Source organism: Capsicum annuum, chromosome 2, assembly GCF_002878395.1.
Source record: "Capsicum annuum cultivar UCD-10X-F1 chromosome 2, UCD10Xv1.1, whole genome shotgun sequence".
Lineage (NCBI taxonomy): Eukaryota > Viridiplantae > Streptophyta > Magnoliopsida > Solanales > Solanaceae > Capsicum > Capsicum annuum.
The window spans coordinates 137,585,905-137,608,962 of NC_061112.1; the positions used below are offsets into that span (position 1 = coordinate 137,585,905).

A 23,058-nucleotide genomic window follows, 5' to 3' on the forward strand; every position below is an offset into this window, starting at 1 on the left:
CTAGAAACACTCAACAGGCACAAGTTAATCACCCAACATATTTGAATTCATGCATGTGATAGTAGTGTTTCACCTCTCTAATCACTTAACTAATACTAACACATTTAAACATATGCACAAAGTATTTCACCACTTTAATGTAACTATCATTATTACTATTTTCTTCGTCTATTTTTACTTGTTCATTTTTCTATTTTGAGATGTTCAACAATACTTGTTCAGTTTATAAAATCAATAGATAATTCACTTATTTTTACCCATTTTACCTTTGGTATTAAATATAATACATCATTCATTGCATTATTCAAAACAAATAATTTATTATATTCAAACAATTGATATAGTAAAATTACCTCTCTATTTATTGTTTCCTACGATATATGCCAAGTCAAAAGTGGACAAGTATTTATAGACGGAGGGAGTAGCATTTCTTGGATACTCAATGGACCAAAGAGATGAATTGGATTCCTGAACATAATTTTTATAAAATCATATACTCATGAAAAATATACATCAGGTCTTGCGAAGAAGTTAGTTAGAGTTTGTTATTTACAGATAGACACTCGTACATTCTATTCTTCGTCTTGTAGCTCAACCATATTTGTATTTAGCCATTCATGATCAATAAAGAAATCACTCAATAAATCTTCCCAATAATTGTTCTTCTAATTCTAATACTGAAAGTATGTGTATATATATCTCTGCCTCACAAAGAACTGATTGGTGCAAATTTTGAAATGGTTTTTATTTTTTTATTTTTTTAAATGTGACTTAGTATATTGGGGAGTAGCATTAATTGTTGTAGGATTCAGTAATTGGGTGTATAGATGGAGAAATCCTTAACGTGAAGGTTTTTGCCTCCTGGTTCTATGGGCCTGCCCATTATTAGTACAAAGTATACATATTTTGTAAACTAGATGACCCAAATGTATTGGACTGTAATTTTCTCTTAGAATTACTATATGGTGTCACCAGAGTGGGTGCAAATAAGTCGCACATTAGGAAGAGACAAACTGTATATATATTCTCCAAAATTTTCTTAGTATGAATCATGGTTTAATTTCTTGAAATGAATTTAAATGCAAAACATGGTCAGTGAATTGATATATACGGTCGACCCAAACTTGTTTAGGACTGACTTACATACTGATTCTTGTTTAATCATGGTATAATTCACAACTAAAAGAAGAAATAGATTTCCAAGGGACCTTTCATGTGAAATAGTGAATTTAGAGCATCCTATTGAACAAGCTTTGTTGATTTTGCAGATATTCAGGACTAGTTTAGTTAGCCATCCAGTGGTCGTATCTATTGATCCAGAAGTGAATAATTACTATGTGTTCCAACAAGAGGAAGTGTTGCTCCAATGTTGGTACACAAAGAGTTCTAGCGATATAACTGGAAAAGATGCCAGATGGTTTTATTGACAATAAAGGAACTGTTCATAGGTACCTTAGAAATTTAGTTCTAAGCCTCATTGGCTCTCATAAGCTAAAGAACAACCATATTTCTGAAATTGACCTTAACATTCGTAAACGATGGGCTGTCCAGGACGAGGTTGACGTCAAAGAAGCATCTGAAATTGTGATAATCGATCTCTTATTCATTTCGAAAGAACACATTTTTGTTTTTTTAATTATATGTTGTGTCTCAAAAAGCTGCAAGTTGATTTTGATATGTACGTATAAATAATCCAGATGCTAATCACATTTATGGCCAAGAAGATGCTGGGATGTGATGAACAAAAAGCATTGGAATTCAGGAAGCACTACAAAGCTTTCATGGATGGATTCGTGTGTTTTCCCATTTATCTCTTATCATGTCTCTTTACAGGTAAACTATCCAAATTTGTTAAGTGGTGATTCAGGGGCGTAAAAAAGCGATGAATATGATCAAAGATATTTTGGAGGAGAGAAAATCATCAACGGGAAAAGGAAAGAAAGAAGATTTCTTGGATGACATCCTTGGTGAAGTAGTAGGAAAGAAGATTCATGTGTGTAATCTTCTTTACTGCTTATTTCATCCAAGTTGTCCTCCAGGAAGAACACGACAACATTCTTAGAAACTGAGAGGACAAAGAGTCTGCCATTTCATCGGCAGAATACAAATCCACGACTTTCGCGCATAAGGTGAACATTATTTTCCATATGTTACTATCTGTCTTCTTATACTGTTAGTACAAACTTATCTTTTTCTTTCTTGTTACTAATGATTAAGAACTGAGCTGGATGCAGGTTGTTAATGAAATAGTAAGGCTATCCAATATCGTGCCAGGTATTTTCAGAAAAGTAGTCAATGATGTCAAAATAGAAGGTCATACCATATCCTGTCTATTTGGTTTTAACTGTCATGCATCTACTCATGCCACTGGAAGTTGCTCATTTGCTATACTACTACTACTACTACAACCAGTTTATCTTTCTCATTCGCTTGCTTCATAATACTGAAGTCGTTAAATAATTGGGTGCAGGATTCACAATTCCAGCAGGCTGGATAGTGCTAGTGTGTCCGCCATCAGTTCATCTTGATTCAAATAACTACGAGGACCCTCATGTCTTCAATCCATGGCGTTGGAAGGCAAGTGTCTTCAATCTTGATTCACATCTCATTTTCTTTTCATGTACTAATAACATTATAGAATGGACTTGCGGGAATCCACAAGTGCATCCAACAAGTTCATGGCGTTTGGTGGGGGTCTCAGACTATGTGCTTGAGCTGATCTCTCCAAGCTGCAAATATCATTTTTTTTCTCCATTACTTGGTCACTGAGTTCAGGTAAGACGTGCGCGCTATTTCAAAATAAAATAGTTCAATATTAAACTCACTATATTATTTCGTTATCAAACATTTTTCAGATAGATCATGAAAAAAGAAGGGAACATTGTGCGGAAACCGGGCTTATGTTTCCGGATGGATTGCACATCCAAATCTCTGAAAGAAACAAACAAGAAGGTGATCAAAGCAAGTGCTTATGAGCAGTTGATAGTATTTAATTTTATGTTATAACAGTTGTTATCTATGTGTGAGACAAGTTGTATGGAGACCAATTACTAGTTAGAGTTCCCTGATATCTGTACTTGGCTATTTTTCTTTGGTTTACGCATTCCAGTATCAAAATCTCCCAGTATTTTGTCACATTGTAATTAACTTATTAAATGAAATTAAAGAGTGAAACTTTCTTCATAGAAATGGTTGTCCCTGCCTATGTGAATTGTTCTTCATTTTGATTCACTGGATTCTCTAGAAACTAGCTTGACATTTTGAAAAGTGAGGGATCTTTAAAGATTTTGGTTAAAAAAAAGGATGGTTTTAAAGGTGAAATATAGTGACCGCCAAAGGTTGTGGTGGGGTGGTAACTCGTAAGTACCATTCCAGTCTTCACTGAAATTTTCAGGTTCAAGCCTGAAAAATAGAGTCGCGGAGTATGACACTTTATTGTGTGATCTGAAAGCGGGTGATGAACACGGGATGGAAAATCAAAAGAAAAAGCTGAAACAGTGATGATGTCGTTTTCAAGCAACAGAAAATTTTGATGCTTCTAATTAACTACTAATTAGGTTTGGTGGGAGATATGAATAGAAAACATTTACCAATAAATATTCAAATAGTTCGGAATGCCTTCTCGCATGTCTAAATAAGAATACAAGTGTGACGGTTAAAGCAACCTTATCAATGCATAATTTCTAAGTAACTTGGAACAATTTTAGGGTTCAAAGATACATATTCATGTGAAAAACATAACGGAATAATTAAGTCAAAAGTTGGAACTCAACAATTGCATGCCTAAAATAATGGTTAGAAGTTGCAGTCTTTGTTGGTGTTACTTCTTTGTTGAAAACAAAAAAATCCTTATTTCTAAGTTCTAACCACCCTTCCAACCCACGTAAAATAACATAGCAACCACTATTTCCTTGACCATTCTCCTATATAAAATCAATCTCACGTATAAATCACACGTTGAAATATCTCTGCTCTCTTCTCTTCAACCCAAATGGCTTTCAAGAAATTGCTTATCGCACTTTATACTTTCAAGGATGTGTTGATGTTAAAGGAGATTCAGGCCAGTAATAATAAGAAGAAATCAAGAGTTCATCATGAAGAGGTTGGTGAAAGGTGTTGTGTGTGTTTATCGAGATTGAAGGATGGAGATGATAAAAGAGTGTTGCCTTGCCTACACGAATTTCATCGCGAATGTGTCGATAGGTGGTTAAATGGTGCCCAGAGAACGTGTCCGGTTTGTCGATTTTCGATGGAGGATGGTAAGAAGCTGTCTATCAAAACAGAGGATTTAACAGATGAGATGGTCATTTGGTTTTCCTCTTTTCATGTAGCTGGATATTGATCAACTCAACTGTACATAGTGTGATAACATGTTGACAATGTAGCAGTGGGAAACATTTCCTACTCAATACTGCATGGCACTATATCTGGTCACATAATATTGGAATCAGAAAAGACAAGGCACAAATGTTTCTGTAGTTCTCCATTTGTTTTGGGGTGGCATTGATTCCTAATTTTCATTGTACACCTTTGATTGAAACTTTATATTGTCAATTGTCTTGTCAAAAGGTTTCTCCATTGTTAGTATCATTCACTTCCCAACACTTGGCCATTCAAGAACATATCCACTTATTCTAATTTCAGGACCTAAATATCACCAATTTCGATAATAACTTAGCTGAGTCGCTTGCTTTAACTCATTATATAAAATGTCAGACCAATTTCAGGACGAACAAACAATTTACTTATTCATAAAAGCAAAAACAAAAAAAAATTCCATTGCCGGGAATCGAACCCGGGTCTCCTGGGTGAAAGCCAGATATCCTAACCGCTGGACGACAATGGAATTTGTTGTTACGATTAGTTCGGCAATAAAGTATTAGTAAGAAATATACACTTTTTCTTGGACCCAATTGAGTTGTAAGCGAGTCGTATACTCTTGTGAAGCTACACTTAATTTGCTCAATAACAACTCTACACTAACAGAGTTGAGCTCTGACTCTGATTTGTACGTCAAAATTTTTGAATTTGAACTGTGTATGAACTTGCTTCCGGGTTCATATGAAGTCAAAATTTTCTTAAAATATTTCTCCTCGTGAATCAAACCAAAAGCATACTACTATGAAGGAACAATTTGCGTGTACAGTTTATATTTAAAAAGAATTTCAACACGAAAAAACGTGAAATATATGGAAATGGTGTGTAATAGTTTCCTTGCAACTTCTTTGCCACATCACTTTCCACTGTAATGCAATATTGAACTCCAACCTAAACATGGTACCTCTAAAGCAGTCCATTGGATATTGGATAATGAATTCATTGACTGGACCCATACCCTTCTATCATTTCAACCAAAAAAATTGTTGTCGTATATGGGTGATGATGACTATTTAATGAAGTGGGAACCTAGTAAAAAGACTTGGCCCACATTAACATAGGAGTATTACTTTACATTTCTTTTTATTTATTTATTTTAGTTATTTTTTATTAATCAATTTACTTAAGTTTCAAAATTAAGCTAAATTAAATTAATATTTTAAAATTAAATTTAGATATTTAAAAAGTATTTTAAATTATACATTTTTTTTAATTTGATTACAAAAATATGTTCTTCAAGATTTATATCCTTTTTCTAAAAAGAAAAAGAAGCAAATAAAAAAAAGAAAAGGTATCCGTCGACGACATGGTTCCAATAGACATGGACGAGGATGACTCCTCTTCTCCATTCTTTATTGTTTTCTATAAGAGTAAATACATAATTATACCACTCATTTTATTCGAGTTTTACAAAAAAATATCTAAATTTTAATTTCGATCTATTATTTCATGATTTTTTTTTATGTCGTTATAAATATATCATTTTTCGCTGAATCTCAGTCACAATAAAGAGAGTGAATGCATGCACCAATCAGGTGCTGCCAGGTGTCAAATATTTTTTATTTCATATTTTATTTATTTTTTTAATAATTTTTTTTATTTAATTTATCACCCCCCCTCTTCCCCCACCCCGCGTTTAACAGCTTCCCCTTCCCCCACACATCCGTGTCAACAGCTCCCCCCACCTCTCCACCCCCGCGTCCAATTTCCTCCATTAAAATGTAGCTTAAAGCTCCTATACAATCTCCATTTTAATGGAGCTTTAAGGTCTATTTTTATTTATGACTCCACCCCACCTCACCACCCCCACCCTGTCCAACACCTCCCTCCTCCATTCTCGTCAAATTCCCTCTATTAAAATGGACCTTAAAGCTCCATTAAAATGGAGATTGTACATCATATTTCCTTTTTAAAATTATGGTGATGATGATGTTGTTGTTGTTGCTTTAATTGATGTTGTTGTTGTTGTAATTGATGTTGTTGAGTTATGGTGATGAAGAAGAAGTTGGGGAAGAAGACAATGGTGGATGAGTGGGGTTGGGGGTTGCGGTGAGTGGGGGGAGGGGAGGGTTATGAAGTAATTTTAAAAAATAAATAAATATTAATTTTAAAAAAATATAAAAATTATATATTAAATTATTTACACGTGACAGCTTCTAATTGATCAAAAAAGTCAATTTTTGCCTTTTCACGCTCTTGTAGCACGTGTATACACGTAGAGGGTCAAAATGGTGTATTTACAACAAAATAAAGAAAATTTGTGAGATAATAGGTCGAAGTTAAAGTTTAGATGTCTTTTTAAAAATTTCAGATAAAATAAATGGTGTAATTATATATTTGCTCTTTCTATAACGCACTCGTGGATACATTGTTTACTTCAAATTAAGGTATTTCAAAAAGCACACACTCTTATGTCATGTGACATAATTGGTGATCGTGAATTTTGACATAGAAGTTTAGTGTTTGTCGAAATAAAATATAATATAAAAATATAATAAATTATAATAATTAATAATTTAAAATATCTAACACATAAAAAAAAAATTTAATCAATAAAAAAACTTGATCAACTTTCAAAATTTCAATGATGCTACGTAAATTGGGACATCATTAATTAGAATATTACATGAGTTCACTTTCATATGGAATAGGTAGTTATATGATTTTAATTGTTATCTAAAATCAAAATATTAAACAAATTAAATCCCAATACTTTATATTGGAACCACTACACTTTATAGACCATAGCACACGTAAACTAGGTTTTAAAAATCTAGATTACACATTGCAAAGATTCTTAAAAATAAAAATCCAATTTCACATTAAAAATTAGATGATATTTTTACAAGAAGACCATCATTGTATCTTGAAAGTAGTACGTCAAAATGCAACAAAAAGGGAATCAAGCATCACCATCAAGGAACAACAGTAGTTATAATATGGACAAAGAAAGAAAAATAATACTGCTTGCAAAACGTTGGGCCTTAAATTAGTGAGAGTGATGGCACAGCAGAACTAATGAAAATTAGTACAAGTGATACCCCAACAGAAGAGGAAATTTCAACCCTCCTCCCCACCCCTCTCATCACATCAAGTAACATATGATTCCAAACTTTTGACTGTACTATGATGCAACTTCACATATTCCCTATTCCAGCACAGCCTACTGAAAAAGAAAGTACGACAATACACGAGGCCTCACCTTATCCCAACTAGTCACTTTACTTTTTTCTCATGCATTCTATTCAATATTCAAAATTCACTTGTCTCATTATTCTAAATTCCCATTGTGTAGGGTTTACCCAAGACCGAAAATACCATACTTGGCCAAATTTATTTTACTGTTTGAACTCAAACTTGGAATTTCGTATGACGAAATCATATTTACCGCACAACATTTGGTGGTGACTAACATCGGTGGAGCTACCAATGATGAATTAAGAGGGTTTAATTGAATTTCCTTTGTTAAAAGAATCTATACTTTAGCAAAAAGTATCAAATTTTCATAAATCCATAAACTATGGATGATGGATCATTTGACTGTTGGCTAGCGTTATTCAAGGTTTAGAAATATAAGAGCAAGTTATACCGTTTGAAAAGTCTTTCTATCGTCCTTAAAACTTCGTCTAATGTTAGACCAACTCTTACAAATTAGGACAAGTGGACTTTTTCTTATCTTGCATGAAATAAAACATAAGTTGACTTGCAATTTATATGTACTTTTCTTATGTGAGGTTATAATATGATAAGTGAACAATGTATTAGCTATGTTAGTTGCTCAATTTTTGAGTCTCAATTTACTTTTGAAGAAAAAGACTAGGTAGTAGGCACAAGTAACCAGCCAACCCAATTTTAGAAAGAAAAGGGTGGTTGGAAAAAATGAATACAGAAGGACAGAAATAGTCCAAACTACAAAAGAAGGAAATAGGAATTCCAGCTTGCTTGCTGGTGATTGTTTTCATTGCCATAAAAGACTAAACCGACTTACTATTTGATAATGCCCTACACTTTCCTTAAATCACAACTTACCTTTCCCTAGTGACCATATTCATCGGTCCACAAGGAAACCATCTAACAATAGTGACGAGATATTACAAAACAAAAAGCAGCAAATGGGAAGAGCAGCACAAATTGACCTTTGTTTTTAATAGTAAGTAGAAGTAGTAGCATCACTAAGACAAATTTTACTAATAGACCTTTTTTTTTTTTTTCTCTCAAAATGGGGCGGTTGACGCCCGATAGAGAGAGTTCTTTCTTGGAACTTGAGCAGCTGCAGCTAAGCGTAACTGGCCAAATTAAGAAAAGCACAAATAAAATTATGAGTCTATTTATTATCCTCTTCTTTTTTTCTAATTAAAGAAAGCATTAGTTATAAAACCCAAGAAATGGCAATAATAAAAGATATAAGACCTGTTGTTGCTGCTTCTTGAGCCTGGCATTCTCTTCAACTAAATGGGCCACTTCCATCTCCAACTCATTCATATAAGCCTGCAAGTCATCAATTAATAGAGAAAATCAGCATATTGTACAAATCAAGAACAGAAGCAGCAAAGAGTAGCAATAATATAATATCTAGCAAGATTTATTCACGTGTATTATTATACTACTATCTCATGCCTTGTCCTTTTCAGTTTTTTTAATACTAATTAATTTGGTAAAAAGAGAAATGAGAGAGACCATAACAAACATAATTTATTTCTAAAAAATTGAGAGGGCCAACAGAAAACATTTACTATAAAACAATGAATATGAAAAAATGAATGGCACTTTCCTGCTTTCTAGCTCTTGATCTAGCAGCAGACTCACGGTTCTTGATCATCCTCTGATTCTTCCTGTCCCCTCCTGAATTGTTGTCGGTTTCAGGTACAACCCTCTTTCTTCCACTAACATTTGGTACTACTTGACAACTATCAGTTGATGGGTGCAAGATTGAGTTTTGCATTAAAGGGTTATCAAAGAAGTGAAACTCCGGAACAGAGTTCAAATTCAGCATAGTTGAAGCTGGTACAGGAGAGGCTGTTGCTGCAGCAGCTGCTGGTGGTGAAGGTTCATTAGCAAAAGGTCTAGCCAAGAAATCTTGTAAAATGGCTCCACCAAAATTAGCACCTTGATGATGATCATGATCTGTAGAGTAAATATTAGTAGTATGGTCTTGAAGAGAAGAAAGATTAATGTCTTTCCACACTTCTTCCATGGTTTTAAGTCCTGGAGAAAATGGGGAATGAGATGAAGAAGAAGCAGATGATGATGTTGATTTAGAAGAAGCTGATAGCCCCCTATTGTCACTGCTTGATGACCACATAACTGTGGATTATTCTTGGAGTGGTGGAAAGAAAGGAAACAAGAAGGTACTCTTTTATCTTCTATCTATTACTGCTGGATCTAGTGCTACTAAGTCTACTACCACTAACCAAGGAAAGTGGAAAAAGATAGAGAAATCTCTTCAAAAGTAATGATCCTTTGGGTGTAATCTAGACAAGAGAAGTAGTCTCTGTGTTTGTGTTGTCATGTCAGAGTGGTAAGTACGATGATCCACGCGCCCAAATATGTGACGCTGCTACCATTTCTGTACAAGTCACCTTGAAAAGTACCCAAGTTGGGATAGCAAAGACATATGGATTTGGTTTTAGGTTGGATCTAGAGGTAACTAGGAAGCAACTTTAGTATTAAAGGCATTTGATTTGAACTGGTAAAACTGTAGGCCAAATCTTAAAAAGAAGGAATTCATATAATGTAGCAGTCTCCGTTTCAATTTGTCTCTTATATTTTATTTTTTGTTTTGAAAAGATAGGTTTTGTTTTTTTTAATAATTTTTTAATTTTTCATGTGACATGTTTAAAATTATAAAATTTAAAATAATTTAGTACATTCTTTCGTATCAAATCAAAATCAATTAAGACAAATTAAAATGTAGGAAGAAAACTTTAGTTCCTTCTATCAAATGCAACTACCTGGCCCAGTGAACTACTTCGAGGATTCTTAAAAAAGTTTATAATAATTAGGGAAAATACATCGTTTTTATTCTAAATTATACCCAAAAAATCGAAACCACACCTAAACTATACTAGTGACCTATTACACACCTGAACTATAAAAAAGTGAAACTATTTACACCCTGTCAGACTACCACCATTTGCACGTGGTGTAGTGTTTTACACGCGCTGTCATGTCAACACCACGTCAGTAAAAAATATTACTTTTTTATAGTTAAGGTGTGTAATAGGTCACTTATATAGTTTAGGTGTGGATTCAACTTTTCGACTATAGTTTGGGATGGAAACGATGTCTTTTTCCTTAATGTTTTTAGCCATTTACTTTTGTTATTTAATAGGCTAGACGCGTCTAAAATAGATGTAACACACGTGCCTTAGAATGGGGGTCGCGGGGAGATAATAATATCACTTTTATATAGTTAAGGTGTGTAATAGGTCACTTATATAGTTTAGATATGGCTTCAACTGTTCGACTATAGTTTGAGGTGGAAACTATGTCTTTTCCTTAATAATTAAAAAAAGAAACATGCCTAGGCATTTTGAGCAGTATAGAAAAGACCAAAATTGTTCTTGATCTATTGGATTTGATATAAAAATATCCTCTGCCCATGTATTGAGCAAAAAATGACCACGCCATTTTCTTTTTGCTCAAAAGTGCCTTAAAGAACTAATTGAGAAAAAACAGACCATGCCCATTTTCTTTTTGCTCAAAAATGGAAAGGGGCCAAAATTATTCTTGATCTATTGAATTTAATTTAAAATGTCATCTCGTTAAGCCATATCAAATTAATACTTTGTTTGACTAAATTTTTAAAACCATCTTAGTTTAAAATTTATTTTCCCACACAGTGAGGATTTGGGAAACATAAAGTGTACGTAGATGTTATCTTCATCCTAGAGGTGGAGATCCAATTTACCCGGTTCAACAGGAAAATAATCCTGGTTTTTGAAGTTACTTTTTTTAAAAAAATATTTGTGAGATATTTGGTCAATCAATTTAAAAATATTTGAACAATCTATTTTTTCCAAAAAACTTGAAAAGCATTTTACTATCTAAATATACACACTTTTTATCCTTTCAAAAAGTAGGCCAAACAAGCTATATATAAATCACCTGTACAAGGGACTAGTAATATAATAGAGAGAGATCAAAGCTCATCTCATAAGAATGGTTGAGTAGGGTTAGCTCCAACAGTAAGAAGATTGATGAAATTATTAATAGCTCACTATTTTAAAGACAAATTTAAGTCTACTACTACTATTGAAAACAGGGAAAAAGGAAACTCGTTACCAAATTATTTTCCCTTTTTAAAATCTGAAGCACCAATCATTTAGTATATGAATTCATCTGCTGCTATCAAACAAAGATACGGACTGACTTATCATTTGTGGATTTTCTAAAGTTGGATTCATCATAATTCATTGGTGTCCATGGTGCTTTTGTTTTAGTGAAAGTGAATTTCATACACCATCATAATTTATAGGTGACTTTGTATTTTTGTCGCGTACTATGTTTTTCCCCTTTTTTGTTCTTTTATTACTCTCCGAGAAGGGATATTTTAATTTTCAGTTTTCTCCCAAGTCTCAAAAAAGAATTTTTTTTTACAATAGTAACTTAAGCTAAACAAGTCTTAACACTATGAACAAAGGAGTAATCACTTCTCTTTTCTCCTTCCCTCTTTTTTAATGAAGAACAAACAATGGTAACTTGTCAAAAAAATAGATCAAACGTACTATTAAGAACCTAGAACCACTCCAATTTAAATCACTTATCTTAACAAAATTTTGCCATTGGATGAGCTCGTGAAGAAAATTTTGTTGAGTCCATCATTCCAAATATGAGTTCCGTCATATATATTTTAAATTAATTGAAACTTCAATACAAGTACGTAAATAACAAAAAGAACACAAAATGGAGTAATAATAACCCTCCAGAACGCAAAGAAGCACCTGTCAACTCTATTAAGCCTTTTTTTTCTTCAATAGCCCCCACCCCACCCCGAACTGCCACCTGTTTTCTGTGTAGCAGAAACTCTGGTTGGAGTTTTTTGAAAAAAATATCAAAACTTCCCCCCGGCCTTTATTTCAAATTCTAATTATACACTTAATCTTTAAAGATGACCTATTACTTCTGAACTATTTTAAAGTAGAATTATTATCCCCATGAACTATTTTAAAATGGAATTATTACCTCCAAAAACTGACAATCAGTCATTGGGAATGTGATGAGATACACGCGTTGCCACATCATGCCACATCATTTTTTCTTTTTTTACTCTAAAAAAATTAATTATTTAACTTTATTATTTCTTTTTTCTTCTTCATTTTTCATTTTGCTCTATTTTCTTCTTCAACCAATTTCATCTTCTTAGGTCAAAAATAGAATTATTGGAAAAAAATGGTGGATTAATGAAGTTCTTCAACCCAATTTCATTTCTTTTTGCTCAAGATCGCCATTAATGGCGAATTCTTCCCCATTGTAGAAATTCAAAGCTTTGAACTCGCCATTAATAGCGGATCTTGAGCAAAAATAAAGAAAATCAAAAAAATGGGTTGAAAATTATACGTGGGTTATGTTGAAAATTATATATGGGATTGTGAAAATTCGAAGCTTTTAGCTCGCCATAATGACGATCTTGAGCAAAAAGAGAGAAAATCGAAATTCTTAAATTTTTTCAAATTTTTTGAATCGAAGTTCCCTAACTTCTTCATTCAAAAATTCATTAATCGGAGAAATCTTATTGTTTCCTTAGTTCAAGTATTTCTTGTTTCGGTTTCGGAGCAAAAAGAATTTTTAGGTTTCAGAGAAATCCATTAATGAGGAACTCCATGATGAGTTCTTGAATTTTTGTTTTGAAAAAGAGAAGAAGAAGATATGATGTGACAATTAGAATTCATTAAGAAAAAGTAATAATTAAAATACTTATTATATTATTAAAAATAATTATGTGGCAATCAGAAAATAAAGAATTTAAAGTGAAATGAGATCAACTGACGCGCCCATGGACTGGTGTAGTCACGTCCAGTGATAGGTCAGCAACTAGAGGTAATAAATTCGATAAAAATAAGTTTAGGGAATAATAAGTTACCTTTAAAGATTGAATATGTAATTAAGATTTCGACTAAATGTTGGAGGATAATAGACCATTTTCTCGAGTTTTTCCATCTATCCTAGTTACCTTCTGGCTTCTTGGGTTGCAATTTAATCAGCTACAGATCCAGCATCCAGGTCACCCTAACAATACTGAGATAATGTAAAAAAAACTATCTCAATTTCAAGTACATTAATAATAAAGTTCAATTGTGTCACTTTATAATTATGTTTATTGTCAATTTATTAATTTTATACTTCCTTCATTCCAATTTGTCCCTTTGTTTTTTTTTATTTCTCATTTGATGTCCGATACATGCATTGAAAGTTTTTGATAAGAGATGTTTAAAATCATAAGATTAAAGAATATTTTAATAGATTTAACTTATTTTTAATTTAAGAGAACAAGTTTAAGAATTCTTTTTTATTTTCTTAAATTTTGTATCTAGTCAAAATAGATCAATTAATTAAGAATATTTTGATACATTTAAGTTATTTTTAATTGAACAGAACAAGTTTAAGAATTCTTTTTTATTTTTTTAAATTTTGTATCTAGTCAAAAATAGATCAATTAATTTAAATGAAAGGGGTACCAATTAGTTATCCTTATTCTAGTTTGGAATTGATAGCACGAAGAGATTCAGTCAGAGTTAGGATTGACAAAAAGAAAAGAAAGGAAAGTAAACGAGATCACATAAATACGTAAGCTTTTCTTTAATACAACATAAACTTTCTTCGTAATTATAATGATGTTATTCAAAGAAAATGAGAAATACCTAAAAATGGGCTCCAATGGTGGATTAAGGTTCTATAAAATAGAATAAGTACATCCAGTGAAATTGTGCAGCAAATTCTCTCTCTCTACACTTGCCACAATAGCAAATCATGTGGACGTGCCTTCCTTGTACTACATTATTATTTCAACATTAGTATAGTAAACCCAAGGTTGATTGAAGTCATACCATACACTGACGTATATAGGTACAAAATATCCAAGGGTTGGCAGCTAGATAGAAACTCAGAAATGATAGTCAAAAATCGAATCTGTACTTTACTACTGTATATAGTATTCAATTTTTTTTGTACTATTTTGAATGGTTGGATTCCTTATTGAAAATAATAGCCTGGTTGGCCAATTTTTTATTTTTTTTTGGTCAAAATGCTTATTTTAAAAATTGAGGTATAAGTGTTTTTAAAATTTATTTATCAAGTATAAATTACTTCTCATTAAAAATACTTTTTAAAGAAATTATCTTTTAAAATAAACTGATTTTAGAAATTTAGTGACTCATGCAGTAAATAATACTTTTGCAAATATGGTTTGATGTACGACTATATGAATATACCGTAAATATATTTGTGGTGTGTGTGTTAGTTGGGTGCAGGGAGAGGGAAGGGGGTGGGGGAGCGGGGGTGAGGGAGTTGTGTTGTGTCAGATATCAATGTCAATTCCATTGGGTATTAAACTGCTTGTGACTCATTGGATTGTGACATCAACTCTTTGAACATTAAGGGTTCGTTTGGTAGATTGTATATGAATAATATAAAGTATATTGTATTAATAATGCTTATATTAATAATATTTGTGTTAGTTATACTTATATTTTTTTTATGCAGTGTTTGGTTCGATGTATTAAAAAAAATATGAATTACATAATTTCTAATTTTTTTTTTTTTTACATAATACCCTCAATATATATGTTGAAAAGAATGCGAATTTTTTTTTGAGGGGTAATAGGGTCTTTAAGTATGTTAATGCATGCATTAGATCCATTGCATTACTAATGCCATGAATTTTGAGATATTAGTAATACACACCTCAATACACAATAGAGTGTATTGCATTAGTTATACATAGGGTAAATAAGTATACCAAACAAGGTACTACTAATACACATTAAACTAATGCATGCATTAACATTTCAATACTCTTCCAAACGACCCCTTAGGGTGGTATGATGGAAAATGTTTTCTTATTTTCTCTTATTTGGTTGTAGTTAAATGTTGGGAAAATGTTTTCCATAACAACTCATTTCCTCCATTATTTGAGGGAAAATGACTTCCCTCACAGGCCAAGGGAAGTCATTTTTCGAAAAATGACAACTGTGACTTATGCCCCCACTTCCACACCTCTTCCCCATCCCAACAACACTCATATTCACATTTATCAAAAAATTCACATTACTCAAAAATATTTTTCAATGTTCTTTGCTTCAATTTTTCACTGTTTGAAATAAAAAATAGTGAAACCCGAATTTTTGTCTTTTCCAATGTTCGTTGAATATACTGTTATTTTCATATGCATAGAGGAAGACTTACATATATTTTGCTAATTGCATATTTCATTTTGTTATCGATGTAATTTGTTTCACAAGGTTGAATAAGCTTATCGTTCTGTTGCATTTCTATTGATTGTAGTATCACAAGGTTAAATGTTTGCTAATTAGTTGTTGATTAAATTTAGTGATTGTAATATTTTAGTATTCGATATTGATATTATTTGTTATGCTTAAATTAGTTCTTATAAATTGTTGAGTTGCTAGAGGCACTAATATATTAGTTAATATTGAGTAGTATTTTCTAAAAAATATTTTTTCACTCACCAATTAAACACTAGAAAATATTTTCTACTCACCAACCAAACACCATAAAATATTTTCTGAAAAATATTTTTCACTCGCCAATCAAACATGAGAAAATCAAATTATTTTTCAAAAAAACTTTTTCCAAGAATCCATCATACCAAACACACTTTAAAGGTAGGACCATGGGAAAGATCCTTTGACAGAAATCTTTCAGATTTTAATGGGACAGAACTTAATTATTGTTGATGAATTTGAAAGGGCAAAAAAGGAAAGGGGAATTTGATTGGAAACAAAGTAGTGTATGATTGTAAGAGTTTGTGATCCAAATTTTATTGATTCAGCTTTAAAAAGTTTGCGGTGCGACTCATGTTTGTGATTTTTCATGGGGTCTGTGGTGGTAGCGTAGGTGTAGACACATAAAATTTAAATTTGATCCACATTTTATTGGGTTTAAACTTATTTTGGACTTAAAAAAATAATAAGCCTATTTTATTCCTCATCAATGTCCATCTCACCTTGAAGCCCAAACCCATCAAGTGACGTGGCATCCCAGTCAAATTCAAGACCAATGAGACGCCGCCAAATGTACAAATGATGTTAAAATCTCATTCAAATTCAACAACCAGTCAAAAGGCACCAAGTGGCAAAGTGACATGTTTCGGCTAATCACAAGCAACTAGGCCTACCCCTACAACTATAAATAGGGGAGTAACATAACATTCTAGGGAGGAAAAAAGAGGACATTCTGCAAGCATTGGAGGAAGCTTCTGCATTAACTACACAACTCTTCAACGAATTGACTAACGGAGTTCTGCCCGGAGATCAACTCGACAAGACGAAGTGCTGTCAAACAATTTTTGAAGATCCAAACACATTTTTAGGAAGTTCAAATCATCCTACATTTGAGAATCACACTGCAAAGGCCCTCGAATCACGGAAAAACTTAGGAGAGAAGAATCGAGAGAATAACAGAATTGTACCCATAAAATTCATTTATATAAAATTATTTTTTTATTTATTTTATTTTTGCTTGTAGTTAATTTTCAGCGTTAACGAAAATTTATTACGAACAAATTTTGGCACGCCCAGTGGGACCAGTTCTGTTCTTCATCTCTTCCTCCTACAAGTTAAAAAATCACAAATTCAACTACTACAATGGTCAGAAAAATCAATGAAGTTTTGTGCAAGAAGTCTACTACTGTTATGTCTACTGAGATCAAACTTGTTGGACCATCAATTGACGTAATCTCAACGCTTGTGCTTTGGATGGATCCCAATACTTCACCTGTTTGGAGATGACAAAAAGGAGAAAATCTCAAATTTTGGCAGTAACTACAACCCCTGGGGACAACTTTGCATCTATGTTATCAGAAGAACCGTCTGAAACTGGCTGCAACTTTAGAGAATCTAAAAACTTAATGAATTCTCCAACTTCAATGAAAGTCAACACATTCATGGTTGATGCAATTGACTTGGACTAGAAGTTTGCAATGATGGAGCAAACCATTGAATCCTTGAAGAAGTCCGTTGATGAGAAAGATCATCAAATCATCCAATTTATGAGCAAGTTAGATCTCTACAATCCTAGAGAGTCAAATTATAATCTAAACAACGCGAGAAAAAGTTGATGGTGAATCTCTCATCAAGATAAGTGACAATTACTGCGATGATCTATCCACTTCAGTGGCTACTCTAACAGTTCAACAACTGCAAGATATGATTGCAAACACTATCAAGACACAATATGGCGGTCCATCACAAAGTTTTGTAGGATACTCAAAGTCATATTCTAGGAGAATCGAGGGCTTACCGATGCCAATTGGATATCAACCGCCAAAGTTTCAATAATTTAATGCAAAGGAAAATCCAAGGCAACACATCGCTCATTTTGTTGAGACTTGTAGCAGTGCTGATACACATGGTGATCTTTTTTTCAAGCAGTTTATTCGCTCTTTGAAAGAAAACACTTTTGATTGGTATACAGACTTGGAGTCTGAATCAATTGATTATTGGAAGCAACTAGAAAGTCAGTTCCTAAATCGTTTCTACAGCACCCGTCGTACGGTCAGCATGATGAAGTTGACAAACACAAAATAAAGTAATGATGAGCCTGTAGTGGACTACATAAATCGCTAGCGAACATTGAGCTTCAACTACAAGGATCGACTTTTTGAAACTTCCGCGATTGAAGTTTGCATTCAAGGGATACATTGGAGCCTTGTGTATATCCTCCAAAGAATTAAATCTCGAACTTTTGAAGAATTAGGTACGCAGGCTCATGACATAGAGCTAAGCATTGCAAATCATAAAATGACCTTACCTGCTTTTGATCCTAAAAAAGAAGTCACAAAATTCAAAGTTAAAAGAGGAAGCTCCAAAGTGAGTTTTACAAAGGCCTCCACAAGACAAAAGTTAAAAGAGGAAGCTCCAAAGCAACAAATACAAGAGGTAAAAAATCAATCGACCTTGAAGGAGTTACATGCAAGGGTATATCCTTTCCCCGACTCTGATGTTCTTGGGATTCTTGATGAGTTACTATCCAAAGAAGTCATTGAACTTCCTAAGTCAAAGCGACCTGAAGAATCAAACAAAGTTGACGATCCTAAATATTACAAATTTCACCGCATTGTTTGTCATCACATAACAAAATGCTTCATCATGAAGGAAAAGATCATGACATTAATGCAAGAGGGAAAATCATCATCGATGATGGCGATACAGTTGATGCAAATCATGTTAGCGTCAAATTGGACCATAAAAAGGGTCAATTTAAAAAGTTCTACAACCCATGTGCTCTGTGGCATCACCAAAAGGTAAGAGAATCACCATGCTGCAATTTGGGAGCTTTGACCCAATTGAGGTTCCCACCACGAAGAAAATAACAAGCAAATCCATGCAAAGCGACTTCTCCAATAGCAAGAAGGGTGATACTTAGTTATTGATCGCTCGCAAAAGAAAAAAATGTCAAAGGGCTTCTAAACTCCAACTTCCAAAAGTCTACACAAGATCAAGTGTAAACCTGCTTCAACCAATAGGGGCAATAATTACCAAACTGAAGTGCAACAGTACTTCATTACAAAGGGTTGGAAGGAAGGTCAAGACGCTCCTTGATGCCCGAGCCTAAACTGCAAGTCTAAAATGCTCCTCGACGTATGATCCTAAACTGCAAGTCAAGACGCTACTTAAGTCACGAGCTTAAACTTCATGTTACTCCTGGCCCGCATGAGTTTAAATTGTGAACGGCCTCTAAAAAAAATAAAAAAAATGAAAGAAAAGGTTTTTTTTTTAAAGTAAATTAACTCATTATGCCCGAACTACGTTATGACTTGATCCTCCTAGGTACGTAGGCATCTTATAGTATTTTTACTCTAAGTTCAGTCATACGAGTTAAAAAAAAAAAAGGAAAAACATGTGTCATTATTTGAGCACGGCAATAGCACTTTGAATTGATATGGATATCACATGAGGATAGACGTTTCTTTGCTAAGTTTACCACAGACGCACAAAGGTGAAGAGACCAGCAAGGCAAAACGGATTTTCTATAACATATTTGTATAAATTCGTATAGGTGTTCACATCATTTTGACATATGTGGTAGATATTAGAGACTTCTCCGCAACAAAAAAAAGACGGCTCATGATTCAAAGGTTCTTATGCCAAGTTATGAATTTTCCATTATAGCCGCTCAAAGTTGCAAAATAGGCCATCAGAATCCGAACTAAGCTGATTTTGATGACATATCTATATAAATTCATAAGGGCGTTGAGTGTGGTTTTTTATGTATGTCGTAGCTCTGCAAATATACTTTCTAATAAAAAAAAATGGCACCTGGTTCCGATACTCCCATGTCGAGATATGGAATTTATGGTGACGCTGTACAAAACTGAAATAACTAGCGAACCCAGATTAGAAGGCCGTTTTTGGAGCAATATCTGGGATAATTCAGATGCAATGTGAATGTGGTTTCTGCGTGAGAAGTAGCTCTACGAATCTAATTTTTAATACAGGAAACGGCACCTAATTTCGATACTTTCATGTCGAGATATGAAATTTATGGTGACGCTACGCAAAGCTGAAATAACTGGCGAATCAAGATTAGAAACCCCTTTTTGGAGCAATATCTGGGACGATTTGGGTGAAATCTGATTGTTATTTCTGTGTGAGACATAGCTCAACGAGTCTAGTTTACAACGCAAAAAATGGCTCCTGATTTCGATACTCCTACATCAAAATATGAAATTTATCGTGACGCTGCGCAAAGCTGATAAAATAGATGTATCAGGACATTGAATTCCATTTGTATGAATCAAACAACTCATATTTTTGTTCTCCAATCGGAGAATAAATATTTTTGTGGACGTGTGCCTAGTACTTACTCACTAAAGTCAGAAAAGGCTATTCCCTGTGTTAATATTATCAATTTGGATGACACCACGTACGTGCTCCTTGAAAAGAATGAGATGCTCTCACTCGGAGCCTCTTTATCGTCGAGTACAACGGATGAGATGCACCACATGCTTGCTTTGCAACAATGGATTTCAGACACTCAAAACTTCATCATCACAAGGTTGCAAGAATGACGCCAAGTACATGCTCACTGAAGCTAAAATGGAAAACTTTCAGCGTCATCACGGATGAAATCAGATCATTCCAAGTCACTTTCTTATTAAGCAGTAAGGAAGTAGTGCACTAAATGGTTCAACATAAATCATGTCGACTTTTTTGGTCTGACATCAATACCATTTGCATAAAGCTGCAAAAAAAAAGGGAACACATCTACGGTGTTGACCGGATGAAGCTTGTCGGTTCTACGCGGATTGATGCCAATTACGTGAAACTTTAATTTGGCGCTAAGTGTCGGTACCAAACACACGATACTTCGATTTGGCATCATTAACATTGGGATAAACACATCAGTTTAGTTCAACATAGCTGATATCGATGTCAATTAGCATGAAATTTGATTTTCAACCATTGATCTTCTATGCCGAGATGCAAGGAGTTTTCTATTCCAAGATTTAAGGAAATATGCACAAATTTTCTTGCGAACGATAAAAAAGAGTTACTCCGAGTGTCCGTTTCCAAGTCGTGACAGGGAATATTGCTCGCCACATCCTTGAGAAAATGGGTGAAGCATTAGTTTTTGCTCATTAAAAACTGCGACTCCAAAAATGATGCCTCAAGTGGTTCCTAACCAATCATCCGGACAATGTTTGTATATGCTTGGTGTTATATCGAAACACTTGCATTTTTTCATAAACCTAAAAAAAAAAAAAAAGCAAAGAGGAGTGATCCCGAACATGTAATCTGGAGTCACTACATGACAACTTATAGCGTCTATTGACACTTAATTTTTGCCCTCCACCACTAAATTTAGCCCTGAGTTTCTTCGTTTTTTAAATAAAACTATAACATCTATTTTATCCGACAAAAAGATTTTTAAAGTATTTATTTAGGTAATTTTGTCATCTTAAAGTAACAACTATATATTTTCCTATACATATATATGAAATCGTAATTTTGTTACTTAAATAATTATTTTTACAAAAAAAAAAATGAATGAAAATAAAAAAAATAGATTTAATTCAAAGGTTATCTTGAAAATTAATTTAGAAAAAAAAAAAGAAGGTTGAAATTTTGATGTAAATATAATTTAGTATAATAATAATAATAATTTATTTGAAAAAAATATTTGTTTGATTTTATTAAATTAAGAAACTCAGGATTAAACAAGGTATTTAATTCGTATCAAATTTCGTTTTAATTTATTGAATTTAATCATAATTGAAAATAATTTGACCGCAATTGCAATACAATTGACAAATTAATTCCTTATTTTGGTTAAAGATTGAATAAATTGAGCAAACTTTTTAATCAAAGACTATTAAATAAATAGTCTAAATTAACCAAATTCCAACCCCTTTAATTTTGGGCCTGCCAGCAGCCCATTACCCTTCTCTTAAATCAGCCACAAACTAACCCAATAACATTAACAATATTAATAGCCTAAACAAACATTCCCATTGACCCAGACCGTCTTTTGTTATGTCGTTTTCTTTTATTGTTTTGGTGCTCCGTTGATGATTTAGCCCCTTCCTTTGCTTAATAGTTAAATGTTATTTCAAGTAGTTACTCTCTGATGAATATTTTATGAAATTTGTAGTCGCTTCTGTATGTTTAAATATAGATTGACATCTTAGCTTGTTGTTCGATTTGCTAAAAAAAAATAAAAAATATATAGCAATTTCACTGTGATACTTTGAGTCTCAGCTTTGTCTCTGTTTAAATTTTTTAATGTCGAACCCTGTTGAAGCTTATTAGTTATGAAAATTCTGAAAACCTTTTTTAAAATGTCATTTTAGTTTATGTTTCTAATGGTTAATAGGGTCAAGGAATCACTTATAAAAGCTTTTTTTTTTCTTATGTCGTTTTGGTCGTTTTGTTTTCTTTTATTTCGATCACCGTATATATTCATGCATTTTAGATTATGTGTTCTAATGGTTAATAGGGCCAAGAAGAAATCACTGGTAAAATTTAAAATTTTTTTATGGTATTTTGGTTGTTTTGTTTTCTTTTATTTTGATTATGTACGTTTAAAAGTGTGATTTCCTTTTTTTTTGGTTGTTTTGTTTTCTTTTATTTTGATTATGTACTTTAAATGTGTGATTTCCCTTTTTTTTTTTTTTGTCTACTTATTAGGGTATCCCAATAAAATTAGTGGCCTAAAGCCAAATTTTAAGAAGAGGTCTTACATATATAAACATACAAATTTTTCTAGGTGTGTCTTGTTTGTTTTTGGTTGATAGTTATTTTCAATGTGGTATGTTTAAATTAATGTAATATTTAACTTTTTTTTATATATTAATATAATTATTAAAGATTAATTCTAGCTAATAATATGTCAGGCATTTGTTAGCAACACATTAATTTGGATGGGTTGTTAAAATTTTATTTATTAATATAAGGTTGAAATTGTTTGATTCAAAGTTCTAAAATATTTCTTGTATTGTTT

At 32.9% G+C, this 23,058-nt stretch overlaps 1 protein-coding gene, 1 long non-coding RNA gene and 1 other non-coding gene across 3 annotated transcripts; 1 reads left to right on the plus strand and 2 right to left on the minus strand.

Annotated features, from left to right (window-relative positions):
- Positions 1-312: 312 nt before the first annotated feature.
- LOC107861309 lies at positions 313-3,189 on the plus strand. Its single transcript, XR_007052435.1, has 2 exons — positions 313-2,775; positions 2,856-3,189. It is a non-coding gene; the product is annotated as an uncharacterized LOC107861309 (long non-coding RNA).
- A 1,585-nt stretch (positions 3,190-4,774) lies between these two features.
- On the minus strand, positions 4,775-4,846 carry TRNAE-UUC. The gene has a single exon. It is a non-coding gene; the product is annotated as a tRNA-Glu (tRNA).
- Positions 4,847-8,302: 3,456 nt separating this feature from the next.
- Positions 8,303-10,124, minus strand: LOC107861308 (protein FD). The gene is made up of 3 exons (XM_016706651.2): positions 9,149-10,124; positions 8,788-8,865; positions 8,303-8,663 (listed from the first exon to the last, which is right to left on the minus strand). The coding sequence occupies exons 1-3, from the start codon at positions 9,677-9,679 to the stop codon at positions 8,592-8,594; spliced, it is 681 nt and encodes a 226-aa protein (XP_016562137.1). The 5' UTR covers positions 9,680-10,124; the 3' UTR covers positions 8,303-8,591.
- Between the last annotated feature and the right edge of the window lie 12,934 nt (positions 10,125-23,058).